General features: G+C 39.5%; 1 protein-coding gene across 1 annotated transcript; it reads left to right on the forward strand.

Moving 5' to 3' along the window:
* The first annotated feature begins 1,451 nt into the window (after positions 1 to 1,451).
* On the forward strand, positions 1,452 to 19,150 carry rab11fip5b (RAB11 family interacting protein 5b (class I)). Its single transcript, XM_042493330.2, has 6 exons — positions 1,452 to 2,289; positions 6,316 to 6,845; positions 7,690 to 8,293; positions 8,917 to 11,274; positions 13,958 to 14,093; positions 16,733 to 19,150. The coding sequence occupies exons 1-6, from the start codon at positions 1,910 to 1,912 to the stop codon at positions 16,991 to 16,993; spliced, it is 4,269 nt and encodes a 1,422-aa protein (XP_042349264.2). The 5' UTR covers positions 1,452 to 1,909; the 3' UTR covers positions 16,994 to 19,150.
* The last annotated feature ends 1,116 nt before the right edge of the window (positions 19,151 to 20,266 follow it).

The raw sequence follows: 20,266 nt of genomic DNA on the forward strand, positions 1-20,266 counted from the left end.
TGAGACTAACAAACAGTTAAAACAGTTATTTTTTTATCACAGCATTTCCAGAGGCTATTTAGCCTCTAAATATGTTTTTTTTTTTTTTTTTTTTTGGTGACCATTACTTTATCTCCACCAAAAGTGGATATTGTAAGCCAAAACATGACCTTTTCCGAACAATAACATAGAGGTTTTTGTGCCTGTTTCTTTAAACATAAAGAAACATAATGTATCTGCTAGATAATAATGAACAAATGTAAAGTACATGTGTTTTGCAGATATATACAATGCCAATCTTCACTGTGGCGATTGGCATTCATACCGTGTCTATTTTAAATAATTGGAGATTACATTATTTGCAATCAGTGGTCAGCACATGAATTTTGTTCACAAGCCATACTGTCATACACATGGCTTTGACGTAGAGAAAAAAATGTAACACCCCCCTGACACTGTCTCAAATATTATAACACTATTGACCACTAACTGAAGATGCACGTCAAAGTTAAAATGATGTACTCTGGTTTAATATGTTAATGGATTGATAATCACATAGCTATGACATCAAGCAGTACATCAAGAATTAGGAACTGACAGAATATTTAGGAAACAAAACTCAAACATGATGCTTCCTGTTTCCCAAATATTGCATGTTTATCATTCCGTTTTGAACTAAAAGTGAAAGTGGAAATTGCTGTAGAATACACAAACAACATGCCGTCTTCAATCACGAAATACCCCCATACAAACTCTCCCTTCAGCAAAAGTGCACACACTTTTTAATAAAGGTCAAGTTAAAGGTTAAGTAAGATTAGTCAAAATGCCAGTTAAATTTCACAATGAAGCTGTTTCAGTGTTACTGCAGACATTTAAGTGGATCAGATGGTAGCTGACATGTTTTATTAGATAACAAAGATATAACAGGATGTGACTACAGCTCCTCCGCCCGGGAGACTGTTTGTAGTTGCTCTTTTTTTGTGTTGCTTCTCCTCATACTGAACTGTCACTGATCTCCTCCAGGTGGTGCTGCAGCTGCAGCAATGACAGTAACTTGATGAAGTCCATCAGTAAAACCTGATATCCAGCCAATATCGATAAGGGTTTGGCTGCAATTTTAAATTAGTGCACCAAATTAGGAAGTTTAAAAAAAAAAGAAAAGAAAATTGAAATGACTGATCAGCCTTGGGGTCTGTTCGGGGTTTAATTTTTTAAATTTAATTTCAAGATCCAAATAATTTGTCTTGTTGTGGTTGATAAATGTAACACTTGGCTTTGTTTTTGCACCTACACGCGGTGAGACACATTGTTCCAGAGATTTTGGCTAGAAACTAATTCTCAAAAAAAATGCAGGAAGAACTGGAAAATATTTCGTTTCCATGGAGGATTCAGCCCTGAAACTTCATCTGCTGCTGTTTGACATGCAGACAGTCTGCTGCAGGTCCACTCTGTGACAGCAGCGTGCAGCACAGCAGCAGCGTGTCTGTGGGTCTGATGAAGCCTCTGCTGGGTGTTTCTCTTTAATTCTGCGGCATCTCTCTCACTGTATGCGGGCCTGCTGCTCTGGAGGAGGGCGGGCCGTGAAGCACAATGAGCACATTTCGGACAGTAAACTAACTGATGCGACATGCACGGCGCACGGATGATTTCAGCACGCGGCTGCTCTAACTTGGTTTTCATTGATTGGATTTGGGAATGGGCACGCGGCGGAGCTGCAAGCTGAACCACACGGGCTCGCGCTGCTGTCTGAAAACTGACCTCGGGTAAACCCTCAGAGGCTCCGCGGACTTTGGAGGGATTCTGCAGAGGTGGGTTTTTTTTGCGCAGCACGGAAACTCTGGCGCAACACAAAGAGGGATGATCCGCTGACAACACGGAGCGAAACTACTATCATTAAGGGACGCATTGGTGGCTCGTGCATCGGTGCAAGATGATGTCACTAATAGATCTGGACGATGATCAGCGATGGGTGCCCACTCATGTGAATGTCACCGTCCTCCGCGCGAGGGGACTGCGCACCAAGGGCAAGCATGGCAGCCGCTACCTCTACACCATCATCCAGGTGGGGAAGGAGAAGTACACCACCGGGCTGGTGGAGAAGGCGGAGGTGCCCGAGTGGAACGAGGAGTGCTGCTTCGAGCTGCTCCCCGGGATCCTGGAGGACGGCGGCCGTGGCGCCTACCCCCCGGGGAGCGGAGACCTGGTCCTCACCGTCATGCACCGGGTGCTCATCGGACTGGACGTGTTTCTCGGTCAAACCATCATTCCCCTCGATAAGATCTTTCAGGAGGGGATGTGTCCTCGAGATGAGTACGTTGTGTTTGTATGTTAACGAAGCATGCACGCAGTTTGTCAGTTTGCTGCTCTCGCAGAGGACAGAAGCGATGTGTCGTGTTTTTGTGTCAGACTGGGAGAGACGGTGGTGGAAAAAGTACACTTAGTTCTTTGATTTAAGTCAAAGTAGCAAAATCACCAGTCATGGAATGTAACTAAGTACATTTACTCAAGTACTGTATCTAAGTATGAATTTGAGATACTTGTACTTTACTTGAGTATGTTTTTTTTCACGTCACTTCACTCCATTACACACAGAGGGAAACATTGTACTTTTACTTCGCTACACTTATCAGACAGCTTTAGATATTTTACAAAGTAAGATTTTTTGCATAAAAACATAAGAGATTACAAAATATTATTTTTTGTTGTTATAATTAAATGGCCAAACATTTTATACAAGTAAAGCTGTAGCAGTTGTTAGTTAATCAATCAATAGATCGATTCACAGAAAGTTAATTGCCAATTATTTTGCTGAGCATGTGGGTGTTTTTCTGCTTTTTAATTGATGTTGAGTTTTTGGGGACGTTTTCAATTTTATTTACCATTTAAAGTTTTTTTTGTTAATAATTTTGTGTTTGGGGTTTTTTTTCTGTTTGTTTTTCTTTTTTTTTTTTTTTTAGTTTTATGCTGTTATATGTATTTTTATTTTGAAGTTTTTGTGTTTTTCTGTTTGTTTTTTGTTTTTTTTTAGAATTTTATGGATTTTTTTTCCTTTTTGACAAGAATTTTTTGTTTTTTTTTCTTATTCTTATTCTTTTCTAATTATTTAAAATTTTTAAAAATATTTTTCTTGCTTTGGGTATTCATATTTTTAATACCTTAAGTACATTTTCCAAATAACACTTACTTTTACTTCGCATATCCACCACTGTATATATTTAATGTTTAAATATTGTGAGGTTATTTTCTAAATTTTACAGAATGACGTTCAGCTTTTTACAGTTCTTCATTCAGTAGCCTGTTAGAGTGATAGTTTTCTCCTGTCACCTGCTTCAGTTATCTCCTCATAGTGATTTTCAGCCATGTTTTAACAACACGAAACACAGAAGCTCATTGCACCAATAACTTTACACAAGAGACACTTTACATCAGAGGTGTTGGTGTTTTGCAGGATGACAGAAAACTTCTAAAGCTTTAAACTAGTATGGACTTTCCTGACTCTTTGTTGTTAAAAGTAATGATAAATACATGTTATTTGGAAAAAAAAAAATTCTGTTGACCAAAAATTTTATTTCAAACAGTACAAAATGTTTTTTTCCATAGCTCATTGATTGACTGCTTAAATTTCACATATTCATTTAATTCTTAATTTTCAATTTATCATTATCATCCCTACTGTAAACCCTAAATGCATGCAGGCTCTTTAAGTGCTGGCCCTCTGGGCTCCAGAAGCAGCTCCCACAATGCACTGCAAATCAGCACGATGAGATGCAGTTTCCACTGTGGAACAAGAAGTGACTCTAGTCAGAGAGCCTCCATCTTTCTGCACAAAGCACTTCTTCCATTTCCTTTTATACAACAGCAAACCATGTAGTTTACTGTTTACATGAGATAGAAGTCCAAACAAGTTTTCATGTCAAGACAGGGACAGGCAATAGTGGAAAAAGTACTCACAGACCTTAGTCTGACATTATTATATAGCTACACCACAGTGTAGAAATACTCTGTTACAAGTTAAAGTCCTGCATTTAAAATATTGTGTACTAATACTCTACCACCAAGGATATTATTAGATTATTTAGTAAACTTTACAGGAGAATGACGTGCTGCTTCACATATAGTTCTCCATTTAATCGCCTATTTTAGAGATAGTTTTCCCCTCTCGTCGGCTTTGATGATCTTCTCAAAATGATAATCAGCCATGTGCTTCCACAACCTCAAAACACAGCAGCTGATTGTGCTGACTGCCGTCCAAAAGAACAATATTAGATGTGTTTGGCAGGATGACACAGAAAAAGCTTTAAACCCTAAATGCATGCAGGCTTTTTAAGTGCTGGCCCCCAGGCTCCAGAATCAGCTCCCACAATGCACTGCAAATCAACAAGATGAGACTCTGTTTTCACTGTGGAACAAGAAGTAACTCTAGCCAGAAAGCTACTGTCTTTATGCACAGTGCACACCTTTCACTTTCTTTTGTACTACAGCACTAAATGTATTTTCAAATACGTGTATGGTAAAACATGTAGTGTATTGTACACAAGACAAAAGTTATATGTCATGTTTTATTACAGACTGGGACAGACAGAGATGGAAAAGTACTCAGATATTTGACTCACTTACAAGTAAAAGTCCTGCATTCAGAATCTTGTTACAGTAAAAGTATTTGCATCAAAATATAATTAAAGCACCAAAAGTAGAAATACTCATTGTGCAGACTTTCAGAATCATGCATATTTAGGGGAGACTGGGTATGGTTGTAACATTTTTTTGTCTCAGCACCTAAAACTCACAGATTTTTTGTGTTAGAGCTCCCAAATGTGGCAAACCTTGTTTGTGTACTACAAATAGCAATGTTTACAACCTCTACAGAATTCATTAGCTGATGTGAAGTAGAGGCAGTTCAGTTATTACAGTACATTACAGTACAAACATCAAAATGAAGTACCAAAAATAAAATTACTCATTATGCAGAATAGACCATTTAAGAGTCATATTACAATATTACTGGATTATATTCATTTATGCATTAATGTGTACATCATTTTAATGTTGCAGCTGGTAAAGGTGGGGTTAATTTCAGATTCTTTATACATAATATTTTAGTTGATTACTGCTGGTAAAAGAGACAAAACATAATTTGTTTTCTTTATTTGTACTAATTGGACACTTTATTCTTCTTTAGCACTCCCTTAACCCAAATTATTTACGAAATGTTACTTTGTCTTTGAGATGTTTAAATTTTGCACAATTTAAAATACACTAAATGCTAAAATAAATGCAGGAAAGGGAGAGCCAAATAACACTATTGACCACTAAAAAAAAAAAACAAAACAAATGTGCTTATTTGAAGCGTCCACCCAAAAACAAGGTTTAAATTTCACAATGTTATAAGAAACACAAAAGTTAACACACAGAACAAAATGACAGCATGATTGTGCTTTTTTAAAATGTAGACCTGCCAAAGTAAGATGAGTGAACTTGCGCAGTGGTATAAATAGTACAGGGATGTGACGAAGAGTGACAGATTGATTATCACGTTGAGTTTTGAGAACTGCAGGGACAGAGAATATGAAGAAACTGTTATTTTGGTTATGCAAGGCGTGTCCATGATAATTAACTATGACTGAAAATGTGTAGTTTGGTTTGTACTCTGTGGTTTACGCTCCTCTAAGTGAGCAAGAAGTCAGCTAAGAGTGTGCTCTTTTGTTTTAGTGCTTAAAAAGTGTCTCTTAATGTCATTTTATTTGCCTGATTGTGAATATCTGAAGACCTCAGTTGTGCCACAGGTGACGCAACAGGACTCTCCAGTAATATGTGAAATATCTCCACTAAAGCAACCAACACATCTGGCTTTCATTGTGGGCTCTCCTCCCTCTCTACGCTCGGTGAAACTCACACTGAATTCCTCCTGTTAGTTTTGGCTCTGCAACACTTTCTCTGGTCCACTCAAAGGCTTTGGGAGGCAGGGACAGAGAGAGGATTTCATTGGTTGACTCTTCATACAGTTTCACACATGTCTCACACACACACGCACATACAGGGACTTTGAGGAATTTGGGTTGTAATTTCCCTCTCTGAGTCTTGTGAAAACAGTTTATTGTCAGAGATTATGGGTACAATCCCCCAAGCAATGTTGCCAGATTATGTAATATGTGGAAAGCATCGCCAAAAGGAAATCAATGCTTTATGTTGCTGCTGGTTTTGTCCCTGGGAGTGGTCAGATAACACATGCAACATCTGATTTGTCCTTTGAAAAAGATAGTTTCACACTTCAGATATCCTGTTAAGTAACACATTTATTTAAAGCAGTGATCTAAGATTTTCCTTTTGTGTCTTCAGATGGTTTAAGCTCAACTCCAAGGCGGGGAGAAAGGAGAAGGAACGCGGTGAACTCCAGGTGACGGTCCAGTTCACACGCAACAACATGACAGCCAGCATGTTTGACCTCACCATGAAGGACAAACCTCGCTCTGCTTTTGGCAAGCTCAAGGACCGCGTCACAGGGAGGAAGAGGGGGGACATGGAGTCTTCCTCGGCCATCGTGCCAGGCCGCTACGCCGCCCTGTCAGGCTCCCTGCCGTTTGGGGAGGAGATGGGCGGCGGGGGGCCGGTGGAGCCTCGAGATGTGGAGATAGCAGAGGAGAAGAAGAGCAAGATGAAAGATTTCTTCAAAGGGAGATTGCGTAAATCGTCTGACACCAGGTCATGCTCATCGCTGGCCTCGGAGAGCAGCGTGTCCTCCATGGCCAGTGATAACCCCGGCCCTCCGCCCTGCCTGGATCTGATGTCAGACCCTCCCAGCTCCCCCATCTACACGAGCAAAGTGAGAGTGGACGCCCTTTATGGAGAGACAGATTTAGCTAAAAAAGGTAGGCTTTGAAATTATGTATATATGCATAACATGAAGGCTGGCGACTGTTTTTTTTTTTTATGTCTTATAACAAATCACATTCCCACAGTGTTTTATTCAGCAGCAGAGGTGGTCCGCCTCCACAAACATCAATTAAAAATCATTCACAAAGCAAATGCCATTTGCCGTATTTAATGAGTGGATATTGCTTAAGCCCCTCAAATAGTAACTTTATTGATCATGAAACAAAATTGTGAAATCTGGGTGGCTTCTGCTGCTAAAAAATCCTAGGAAAACCCAATAAATCCCTCTGTACCCACCACATGTAAGAGTTCAACCCATGCTCAGTTTTGAGGCTGATACTAATATCAGTGTTTATTTGCTGTTTTGTGATTTAGCATTTAACCTTAAAGGAACATTATTTGAAATGATAAACATCCTTAAAATGTATTTGAACATTCAGTTAAAATGTTTTCTTTAGAACATTATTACAACTTTGAGGTAACATTAGTCAATGTTGTGGGAATATTAACAACAGCAGCGTATCAGTGATGCTGTGGAGTACAAAGGAGCTTTTAAAGCTGCACAAACTGATACTTTTATCAGATTTTGAACAGTCACAAATTGACAGTTTAAAAACACCCATTTACATTACGAACAACTAAAAAATGAATTTTCAGACAATAAAATAAATTTGCACGTAACGATTGACATAAAAATGTAACTAATAAAGTTAAGACAACAATACAATAGCCACAGTCCCAACATACAGATTTAATAACCCTTTCAGATTTACCTGTTTTTAGATTTTTAAAAAATGATGTGGATTTGAGATGTTTTATTTTTCTTCTTCCCTCCAACAGTGCTCACCAGTCAGCACACCACAAAGGTCCTCACACACAAGCGAGCCTTCAGCGATGAAGCCAGTAAGATCTCGACAGCCTTCCCTCGACCAAACCTCGCCGTGGAGTCTCTGAAGGGTCAGACCATGACTCAGTCCAAGTCTTCCTTGTGTATAAACGGCAGCCACGTCTACGACTCCGAGCCGTCGACCCCAAAGAGCTTGGGCGCCCACCAGTCCAAACTGGTCCTGCTGGAGAAGTGCTCCCCGCTCTCCCGCTCCCTGCAGAACCTCACCAAGAGAAGCGACGACAAAGGTTCCTTTGCCGATGGCCGACGCTGGTCCTTTGACAAGATGAAGAAAGAAGAGGAGGAGAAGGAATCTCAGGCGTCGTCTCCTCCGGTTCAGCAAGCTCAGATGGGGGGTCGCCCCTCGCCGGCAGACATCCCGATCATCTCCTCTGGTGCTTTGTCACCTGACAAAGGCAGGAAGCTACGAAAGACGTTATTCTCTGGAGGGAGGAGTGATTCTCTCCCGGCCAAGTCAGACCTGAACCAGTCTGGTTCTACGTCTGAGGGGAGGCTCAGGGGCTGGTTTGGCTCCGGTGAGTCCCAGAACAAACCAAGGTGAGTCGGTCGCAGGCTTTCCTCTGGGCTTCACTGTGTTTGATGATTGACAGCAGACACATGAGAGGCCTGTATTCAGCTGGGTGTCAGTGTTTGCTATGCTCCATGCTCATTTAGAAAATGGAATAGATTTATTTAATAGTTTACTCCATTTTACCACCATGCTGTATCATCATTTCATACTATATTTTCCACAAATAGCACTCCAGCATCTCCATTATCTGTATCAACGTCTGTCTATCTCTATCAAAGATGCAACATCACCGTGGTCAGAGTAAAACGCCCTCACAGACGGACATGAAGACACTCATTCCACTTTGAAATGAGCTCACCCAGCAGAATAGCTGCCAGTGCAGATGGTCTTGAATGGCTACGATGCATTTTTAATTTTGCTTGACTTTTTTTGCAAATGTGCTTTGCTTTTTTCTTTTTTTTTTTATTAAGTTCCTGTTTTCATGACTGTTTTTTGGCCAGTTTCATACTGATGTTAGTGGGGTTTCATAACTGAAATGTCAGTTAGCATTTTTGTTGTCTTTTCTGTTTGTGTAAGAAACATGTTCCCCATCTGGTGACCTGGCACATCATTAACTAAGAGGACTATTGTGCCCTATTTTCCTCTGCAGGCTGGAAGTTTCTCCTAAGGTAGAAAGCAGCTCAGACGTACCCCCTCCCCTCCCTCCTCGCTCCCCTGTACCCCCCTCTCCCTCCGCCTCCCTCTCCGGTCATATGTCACCTGACGACTGCAATCACACCAACCCCTTCACCCCCTCCTCCCCCTCCTCTACCCCCATCTCCCCCTCCAACCCCTTCCCCTCACGTATGCAGCGCAACCCCTTTTTTGAGGATCTCATAGCAGAAGAGTCCCAGCAGTCCTCTTCTTTCGCGCCTTGCTCCTCCTCTGGCTCCTCCCCCTTTCATTACACCACTCTGCCCTCGCAGCCCTGCACACCCAGCACTGCTTGTGATGCTAATGCTACAAATATGGCTTCCATAAAGCGGGAGCGCCCCAGGCCGGTAGCTAGACAGATATCTCTCCCTGCGTTAATACCCAAAGCAGCTACACCCAACCCCTCCGCCCCTCGCTCCATGTCAGAGAGCGCGGGAGAATGGGATGACTCGTTTGATGCCTTCGCCTCCAGCAGGCTCAACTCACCGAAAGGAAGTCTTCCTCAGAAACAGAGAACCAGTCCGACTACATCTTTTAATAACCACACTAATAATCACGCACAAGAGCTGCAAACATGTGAAGAGGAGCCTCCACCGTTGCCTCCGAGGAGACTTTTAAGAACTTCGGTGAATGAGATTTACTCAGACGGTTGGCTGCACCGCGGTCAAGAGCTGGCCGTCCATAAAGAAGCTTACCTGCTCTCACAGACCGGCGTGGCCTCGCTGCAACGTGGACGAGAAGGAGAATGCAAAAGAAACAGCATATCCCCGGACCCGCACACAAGCAGCGAGACCTCCGACTCCCTTAGCGTCAACTCTCAGTCGTACACAAATATGACATCACCTGGATTCGTCTCTGAAGAGAAGCTCAAAAAGTTCAAATATGAACCTTTGGAAGATGAAACTGACTGCTGGGGAGGGATGCTGTTCGAGCAGGACCTGTATGGACGAGTGTGTAGAGGAAACTACGGACATCGTTTATCGTTGAATGCTGAAGAAACAGCTGGAAATAAGATCCCATCGGTGAACTCTGGACCTAAAATACTTCTTGACAGTGAGATATCTGTTGCAGACCTCTTGAACATGACCTCCATTACTACTTCAAAGTCAGATGCAAAAGTGCTAGATGTTACAACCAGTCCAATGGAGGAGACGGAGTCTAATTCACCTGAAAACACATACATCGACAATAATGTGTCTTTCTCGCTGACCCTAGGAGATCTGAACCTGAATAATTCAGATTTTGGTTTCATTGATTCGGATGGTTCCTCGCAGTCAGAGGTAGCGGATACTCTTAAAGCCACAAAGAGTTTTCCACCACTGCCAGAAGCTTCACAGATTTCGGCATACCATGTAGAGACGGCGACCACACCTGAGGACATGTTCACTTTGAAGGACACCTACATACCTGAGCTGAACTCTTCCTTTGAGATGACCGCATCGTCAAACAAACTCTTCAAAGTCTCTCCGATTTGCCAAGACAACTGTCAAGATCGACAGTGTGATTTGAACAATGTGGCGCCGCATGGTGACTCGAGGGGGAACAGCAGAGAGATCGCTGCTTTGTCATCACAAAATCAAACATTTAACCCAACCGATTTTGAAACTGAATCCAAAGAAGTTACATCAAGAAATGTGGATGATTTCAAAAAGACACAAAAGGACTTTGATGATAACGGGAACCCACAAGCCAAAACACATAACCAGAATGAGACCTTTCCTGGCATTGTTAGTGCACGTTTCAGACCAAAAGGAGTTTCCCGACAGAACAGCAGCGGCAGCCCGAGCAACCAAAGCAAAAGCGGAGACAGAGAGTTCGAACAGTTCTTATCCCTCGTTCAAAATATTTCCGAGGTCAGCGAAGGACCGTTGTCATATCAGCCCTCGAAAACGGCTCTCTCTTCCCTTCTGGCATTAGTGGATAGTAGCACCAACAACACAACATCACACGTATCTTCAACAGACAACACAGCGACAGAAAAATCCTCTGATATCAGTTTTGAAGACCTCCACGCTAAAGTAGCACCAAACTCCAGAACCCCTTCAAAGTCAAAGATTGGGCAATCTTTGCAGGAACCCTCTCCTCCCTCCATCCCTCGTGCACTCTCCCTGTCCGCTGACACACCAGCTACCCCTGTCTGTTGCCCCTCCATACATCCCTCAAGCATGGGGCCCAGTGCTGGAGCCACTCTGGCTGTGGCCCCCTACACCACCTCCTCCTCCTCCACCACTGACCAGCCCTTGGTCGATGCACGGCACTCACTTTTCCCTGAGGAGACACAGCCAGCTAGCAACCTGCCCCGTCAGGAGAGCAGGTGAGAACCCTCACACAAGGGTATCACATGTGTAGGTGTTTACGAGCTGCAGATTTATACATCCACCACAAAACACGTAATGGTTTTTATTTGGTTGCTTTGTTGACTTTTGGCCTGGCTTGTTTGATGCTGAATGTATTTATGCTTCTGTAAGTTTTTTTCATCCAAAGCCATTGGATGATACCTGCTGCACTATGCTTGGCTTTGCTTCACATTTATGTTTTTCATCTCATGATTCTGTTTCTTGTCGGCTGTTGTGCATTTCGTTGTTTTTCTTACACTTTGTTCTGCCTAAATTTAGCTACTTTTGCTGCTACTTTGACCACCTGCTACTAGGGATGTCCCGATCTAGTTTTTTTTTGGTTTTTTTTACGTCTGACCCCAATCTGAATCATTTGATACTGAGTATCTGCTTGTAGAGTCTTGATCCGATACTTGTATTTACCTGGATAATACAGCTACACATTGCACACTTCAAGTACTTTAAAGTAAAAAGTAAAAATCAATTGAGTTTTAATGCTTGACAGTTTAACATCTCTGCAATGCAAATCAAGAAAAATGTCTGCATCCAAACAGTTCCTTGAGATTTAAAAAAAAAAAGGTTTTTACAAAAAAAGGCTTTACAAAATAAACAAACTAAAATTCTTTTAATATGGCTCTCATTACAATTTAAATTGCAATTTTACTCACAATTTTATCACAAAATAACAAAGCAAACAAACTAAAATGTGTCTAAAATTGCTTTCAAATCCATTTAGTGCAGCATTGTGATAAAAGTACAAAACACTATTAATTATTAATATAATCACAATCCACATAAAAGTGGTGTTATAGCTGAACTTTAACACTTCCAGTATCAACAAATCAAAATTGGTCACAGCATTACTGTGAAACTAGTTCACTAAAAATGAACAAAAATTACATTTCTATTTAAAGTGGTGAAGCAGCTTCAATTACATGAAAAAAGACAGTTCCTACTTATTAAAGTAGCAGCACGACAGTAAAACCTGAATATCTGCAGCAAATCCTGCCCTCTGTTTAAGACGCCTGTGTGACAGCGGACGTAAACCAAGAATTGGACAAGATGCGTGTTTAAAATAACCCATCCCGATCAATTAAAAAATGCACGATACTGATTCCTTCAATCCGATCAGGACTTCCCTATCCGCTAAATTATGTCCAGATACTGAAAAAATACTAAGTGAAGCTCATAGAGATACTCAATACCATTTTTTCCTTCCCAATCTGATTCCCGAACTTGTGTATCAGCTGATATTAGGTAGTGATCCATAAAAAAATGACAGCTGTATTCTGCTAACCCAGTATGGTTGTGGAATAATTTATTTCATTGTTGTGTGGCAGCATTTCCTAAACCTCTCATCGAGTACCACTTGTCCCGAATGTTTCAGATCTCTCTCTGCTCCATCGCAGCTGATTCAAACGATCAGCTTGTCTTCAGCAGCTTCAGGAGTTCAAAACGAGTTGATGGTTTGAATTAGCTGCATCGGAGCAGGTAGAGGTAAACTATGTGGTATCGGATCAGTGCTTAGACTTGTGTTGTTGCTGATAGCCGATTCAGCATTTTAGGCAATGTTGAACACATTTTCTATACTTGCAATGGTGTCAGAACAACTCTAAAAGCATTTCTTCTTTTATATGATATATGATATGATATGATATGATATGATATGATATGATATGATATGATATGATATGATATGATATGATATGATATGGTATTGTATTGTATTGTATTGTATTGTATTGTATTGTATTGTATTACCAGAATATGTGTTTTCATCCAGTGTAGTTCCATGATAATTAATTACAGATTTATGGCTCTCCAAATGTCAGTTGTCACACCTGGATTTAGTCCCAGGAAACAAGTGATTCATATACTTTGTTATATATGCGCAATCTTTTTGTTTGGGATATGTTTACAGCAGGTACATTTCTTCATGACAATCAGGCTTTTTTCCATGTAGGTTTTCACAATCAAAAAATCTGCTTTGCGTGTTGAGGTGCATAGACAATAATAATAATAAATATAGAACAGAAAAAAATATATAAAAACTACAATGCCAGTATGTACAATGCAACTGTTTAAAACAAAAGAGCTAGGCAGGAATGTGCAAAAATATAATTATGTTAAAAAACATGTTTGTTGTCCAAGAAACAAACAGATCGTAGAGTAAATGTTACTGAACTATTTAATTATACTCTCTTATTATAGAGAATGAAAAAAATACGAGAAAAAACATTTTTTATTTTTTTTTATTTTAGAAACCCAGCTCCTTTCTGTACTGTGATCACGGCAAAGCTGTAATTTGAAGTCTGGTTTTTATTGTGATTTCTGTTTCCAAACATTCCCTTGCTTCTGTGAAACCTGTTTTTTTTAATCCCTGAGATGACTAAATCCTCCAATAACAAGCGAGCAAATTTCTTATTTTAACTGGACTCACATGGCTGCAGTTTAAATGCTCAAAGAACAGTAGATAGTGTTTGTATTTCTAACTTTTCCTTCACAGATTCTTTCACATTATCTAATCTGCTTTGAAGTGTTTCTGATGTTGTAACTGCTGACAGTCATTTGTCTGTGCAAGATTAGTCATGAGGAAACTTTTATGCACTTACAGTGAATCTGCTGTGTTGAAATACTCGTGCTGACCTCTTTTCTTTGCAGACCTCATCCAGTGAAGCCATTGACCTCCAGCCAATCGGAGAAGAAGGAGAGTCGTTCGGTTCTGGAGAAGTTGAAGTCCACCATCAACCCTGGACGCATCGCCCACCAGGTTACAGCGGAGCCTGAGAAGAGTCAGGTACAACCAAAACAAAAAACAGCTTTTAATGAACCATTTACAGCGTTTACAGCTGACAAACAGACACCGTCAAGCAGCAGTATTAGACGCACAGGATGGTGGCATTTGTTGAAGCTTTGAGCAACTACTGTAGCAAAAAGAGCGAAAAAGTCTGCACAGGGCGGGCGGGAGGTGATGAGACAAACATCTTGACATACAGTGAGTCATTAAATTATGTGAGTGACAAACTATTTAAAGTCAAATCAAGTTCTTTTCTAAACCTAACCTTTAGTTTTGTTGCCTAAACAACAAAACTAAAAACCAAAAACAAACCCTACGCTGTAAGTTTATTTGATAGACTGTTTGCATTTAACAAGCAGAGACTGTACATTTCTAGTGAAAACTTAAGTTTATTTTGAAAAGAGACAATGCATGTAACAAGCGGAAATTACAACGCCATCCCCTGTATGTCCAAAACTGCTGCAGGAAAGTCATATTTTGGCGCGACTGGGACCTACTAAGCATCGGTATTTGACAATTTGCTCAAAAGGAGGACCATTTTTGGTTATTTACAGACATATTGTGTTGCATAATTATACTAATGTGGCGAAAATAAAATATTCATACAGATCTGTATGATATTTCCATTAACTGTAAAAAAAAAAAAACACAGTTACACACAGTTAGGCAGTTCTTAGTTTAAGCTGTTTTACATGTACCTTTAACATCTTGTAATTGAGTAATATTACTGCCATTTAGAAAATGAATCAGGATTAAAAAGGGAAAAAGAAACAGACATGAAAAGTGTGCACCTCCAGTACCAGCTCCCTATATAGACTGAGGTTACTGGGGAGAGAAATGCTGATCCCATTAATTCTTTGTCCCAGATAAGACTTCCAGGTCCTAAAATAATGTCTCCAGTCTTCCTCTGTAACACCAGGGATTGTCTCCGTAAAAGTATGTCATGCAATAAGGTGATTCTGATGCTGCCACCGTCATTATAAAATGCTGTTTATTACCTTTAAATACTTTTAAATCTATGAACTGCTTTTGCTTTTTATGATTTCTCCATCGTGTGTTTCTTTAACGGTTCAGGTAAATTCTGGGGTTGATACTGCAATGAAAATAAATAAAACACATCCCTTTTTTCATAGGATAACACAAGGAAATTGTGTTTTGACAGTAATTTGTAGATTTGAGTCGGTGTGCAGACCAGCATTACCATCCATTATGTCACCTATCAGTAAGTGGCAGACAGGATCCAAAGACTCAGTCAGTTTATTAAAGTGTACCCATAATGCTGTGTGAGTCTCACTGTGTGCAAACAGCAGAAGAATGAAGTTATTAACATGTCATACTAAATTACAGAAAGCCATTAGGTCCACAGACTATTTAATGCTTCCATGAGCATTTATTAAGACCAGCAGTGCACTCAGTGCTAATAAATACACTGCAGGAGCAAAGATGACTTCATTATTTCCTGTGAATCACTTCATTTTTCACCATCTGCAACACGATACGCCATGGTAAGCCATTTAATACCCATCGTTATAAGCCACTAATTTCAATCAGTTTCTCATTTAAAGGAATAGTTTGAAATTTGAGAAAATGCCTATTATGCTGTCTTGCTAATAGCTAGACTGATACAACTTTCACTTCAGTATGTTAAATATGAAGCCAAATCTGAGAGACAGTTAGCCTAGCTTAGCATAAAGCTAGCCTGGTATAATGGAAGGGAATGTTAGCAGTGATCAATTAAATATATTTACTTTAAATTCTCATGAAATTAGATTTTATTTAATGTGAAAATATTACACCACAGTTAAATGTATTTAATTTTTAAAATGAAGTATCATTGCATCATTTAAGTTGATATTTTGGGATTAGAACGTCTTTCTGTGGATATTTCAGTGAGGAGGAGCTTTTATTTTAGCACCCTGCACATCAGTTTGCCAGCATCAAGAGCCATATTTAACACATTCAATGCCTTAGGCGAGCTTTCCCTGGTGCCCTCCAACCCCAATAATAATAATAATAATAATTTTAATTTTTGTATTTATTAAGAAAGTAAGACTAACAAGCAACTTGGCTCACAAATAATAATAATAATAATAATAATAATTAAACAATAAAAGAATACAATATATGCTAATTTGCTTTTTTTGTGTGTAATTTGATCGGGTGATTTGCCTTTTATTTTTCTGTTACTCAAATACTCCACATACACTCCAGCACATCGCTTATTATTAACCTAATGTAAAACAAGGACAGATGTTCTGTACCAGGTTTTAGCAAAGCTGCTATTTTCTGCCCGTAGTCCCTGGGCAAGTAGTTGGAACAAATAAATTAATTACATAATTTGATTAAATAAAATACAAAACATCAGTTCGTAAAGATTTACATACATAATTATCCCCATATTCCTCCCCAACTAATTATGATAAATTAGTTGTGCAAAAATTGCAGCTTTAAAATTATTGGGGCACAGTCATTCTTACATCCTAAAACCAGTTTGCGCCCCTCCCAACCCCCAGCATTCATAAATACGTGCAAAATAAAAGTTACATAATGTGTTATTTATGGATGTTGATCTACTCCTTTGACTTTGTCAATTACCGGCCAGGTTCGCACACATATTCTTGCTCTGCGCTCTCTTGTAGGAGGTGACAGTGGACAACTCGGCCCAGTACCAACACCTGACCAACATGGAGCTGATCTCCCTGCTGCTGCAGCAGGAGATGGACATGCAGAAGCAGCAGGCGGCCTCCGAGCAGCAGGCGGCGCAGCTGCAAAAATGTGAGGCCGAGCTGAAGAAGGTGAAGTTACAGGTTCGAGACCTGGAGGACTACATTGATAATCTGTTACTTCGGATCATGGAGCAGACGCCCACATTACTTCAAGTGCGCAGCAGACACAAGTGATGACAACACTGGTGTTGAATACTGTTTCCTCAAGAGCGGAGGCAAAACACAGGGTTGTTATTAAAGATCTGGAATCACTGTTCCAGAGACAGTTACAGTCAAACAAACGCTCCAAAAAATCCGATCTCACATCCAGGTCTCCTCACTGCTGATACTGCCTTGTTGATGTAGACACGATAATATCCAACATGCATGCTGGTTACTATCCCAATTTGGCACGAAGATGAATTACTGTGAGAGAAAAAGCTTCAGTGATTATTTCAGCCATGCTTTGTAGAATAATTTCAAGTAGTCAGCCGTCAATTTAAACTTTAAACTCACTGCTTTCTCACATGCTTAAAATAAAATACAGGCCGGATAAAACTTTTTAGGAGAGCATTAAAGCTGCTCTTTTGGGGTTAATGTAGTTCTTGTGGCAAAATATAACGTTAGCTCAAGTAACCTTTTAAATTACAGCTGTCGAAGTGCAAAAAAATTTTGACACACTTTCCTCTCAGACTTTTTTTCTGAAATGCCAAGTGCAGAAAGGTTAACTCGAGGTAATTGCATATTTTCAAACTGAATTTAAGAAATGCTACAAAAAAAAGCAACACGTCATAAAATGCTGCGCTGCAATGTGAATACTATGAGAAGAGACGTTTCTGCATCGCTGTATGATAAGCAAAACACAGTATTCATATTTGAGTCTGTTCATGTTTGACTAAAGGAGATGGAGACTTATTGTTTGCATTTTGTTTCTTTGTTTCATCATTTTTGCCACTTTATTTTTTTTAATAGCAAAATCTTATTGTAGTAATAAAGCATCAATGCAGCAGATAAGAGTAAAATAAGTTATTTCTATAAAACACTTTTGCCATGACAGTATATATACTAATGTCACTCTAGCCCCACTGTAGCTACTTGCAATGCTTTACATGACCGCAGTACTGTACTGTAATAAAATAAAATGCACATAGCCAGACTTCGTGAGGTCCCTCTGTTGTTGGTTTGTCGCTGATCAGATCTCAGTGAGACTGCAGAGACTAAACATCCTGCACATACTGTATGCGTGGTATGTGTGGTACGCTGCAGCAGTGCTCATGTGTGTCCACTAGAGGACACTCCTTCCTTCACAGTTTGGGAGGAATCCTGCTGGTTCAGCACAGACCTTGTCCTCGCTTTTGCAAACTGTCTTATCAGAGATAATGTTGTTATAAATGGAGTCTATTCCATGTAAAACACATGAGAAGAGAAGTTGCTCGTACACTGCTGGCAACTTAACTTCACTTGTTTGTTTTTGAGGTGTTTTAGCATTGTTTTCATATTGTGTTATACTGATTTGCATAAGTTCCTTCACTAAAGCAAAATATAACAGCGTAGGTTGTTTTTCCTTATAGGCTCAGGAGATTTGGTGCATTTCCTATTTAGACTGAGCTGTCTGTACATGCTCAGCAGCAGCTTTGCACTGCAGGAATAAATACAATGGAAGACCAGAAAAGTTGTCAATTGCAGGAAAAATATTAAGATCCTTCAAATAAGTTGCAGAGCCACAGTGAAGAAATACTCAATAACAAGAGAAAATCCAGCATTTAAAATCTTACTTCAGTAAAAGTACTTAAGTATATACTATACTACAAGTGTTAAATCTATAGTAGTTGTTTTGCATTCTTTGTGGATGTTTTGCATTTATGATTGTTTTGTGTCTCTTTGGAACCATTTTGCATCCCTGTGTGGCTGCTTTGCATCTCTGTGTGGCTTGTTTACATCTCTTTGAAGTCCTTTCGCATAACTTGTGGTTGTTTTGCAACTCACTGTGACCATTTTGTGTCTCTTTGTAGTTACATTGCGTTTCTGTATGATTATTTTTCATCTCTGTGACCATTTTGCATCTCTTTGAGGTGTTTTGCTTCCCTATGCGACTGCTTTGGGTTTTTTGAGGCCATTTCACATCTCTTTGAAATGGTTTTGCATGTCTATGGTTATTTTGTGTCTCACTGTGGAAGTTTTGCATCTGATTGTTTTGCATCTGTTATCGTTTTGCATTTTGGTGGTGATTCTGCATCCTTATGTTGCTGCTTTGCGTCTCTTTATGGCTGCTTTACATCTCTGAAATTATTTTGCATATCTTGTAGTTGTTTTGCAACTCACTGTGACCATTTTGTGTCTCTTTGTAGTTGCATTGCATCTCTGTATGATTACCTCTGTGCATCCCTGTGTGACTGCTTTGTTTCTTTTCGTGGCCGTTTACATCTCTTTGAAATGGTTTTGCATGTGTGTGGTTGTTTTGTGTTTCATTGTGGAAGTTTTGCATCTCTGTATGACTGTTTTGCATCTTTTATCATTTTGCATCTCTTGTGGTGATTTTGCATCCCTGTGTTGCTGCTATGCATCTTTTTTTGGCCATTTTATATCTCTTTGAAGCCATTTGGCATTTCTTTCAGCTGTTGTTTAGCTGACAGTAGCAGCATGGTGGTTTGAGATGAGCAAAGATGAAATACCTCACATTTTACCCGAGAAACTCTCTATTCTAATACAGGTTACATAATTTTATATTACAGTATCAGTGCTAATCAAAATATAGATTTAGTCCACAAAATAACCTGAAAAACAATGTTTGGCCTGCAAACTCTTCTCCCTTCTGCACATAATTGTTTCTACATGCAGCATCAGGAATGAAGTATATGAGATTTATCTCATGACTCTACTGTCACAGTCATCACATTCTTACAGCGATATCCGGTCTCCTGTATTGCTGGATTATAATTGTGATGCAATAATGTGTTTATCACTGTAATGTTGCGGCTGGTAAAGCTGGAGCTAATTTAAACATCTTTATATAATGCTGGGGAGCTTAATCCACAATAAAACACAACGTATCAGTTAAATGATATGTTATTAATCTAAATTTTAGTAATTCACTGAAGCATTCATGTAAATGTAGTGGAGTAAAAATGTACCATAAATTGAAAATATTCGAGTAAAATACAAATGCCTCACAATTGTACTTAAAGTACAGTGCTTGAGTAAATGTAATTAGTTACTTTTCAACACTGAAATATCATATAGCCAAGGTAATGTTAATTTTTAAAGTTTTTTTTTTTTGCTTTGGGACAGGTATCATGGATAAAATGTGCTATATGATTAATTGTGATTAGTTATATAATAATGTGAAGTACAAAGGCACTTTTAGTCCAATAGAGTTTATTTGGAAGCAGCAGTCTTTTGCCCTCGGCCACTTAATGACAAGAGCATAATGAAAGTGTCCAGCGTGATGACGAATGTATACATATATAT

The sequence above is a fragment of the Plectropomus leopardus genome, chromosome 8, assembly GCF_026936395.1.
Source record: "Plectropomus leopardus strain MGB_pleo_1.0 chromosome 8, ASM2693639v1, whole genome shotgun sequence".
Classification (NCBI taxonomy): domain Eukaryota; kingdom Metazoa; phylum Chordata; class Actinopteri; order Perciformes; family Serranidae; genus Plectropomus; species Plectropomus leopardus.

Bases quoted from the DNA above. Each gene is read 5' to 3' on its own strand.
- rab11fip5b (XM_042493330.2), top strand. From the start codon at position 1,910: ATGATGTCACTAATAGATCTGGACGATGATCAGCGATGGGTGCCCACT. The intron at 8,294-8,916 runs GTGAGTCGGTCG...TTTCCTCTGCAG, and splicing joins GAGTCCCAGAACAAACCAAG to GCTGGAAGTTTCTCCTAAGG. The intron at 14,094-16,732 runs GTACAACCAAAA...GCTCTCTTGTAG, and splicing joins CGGAGCCTGAGAAGAGTCAG to GAGGTGACAGTGGACAACTC.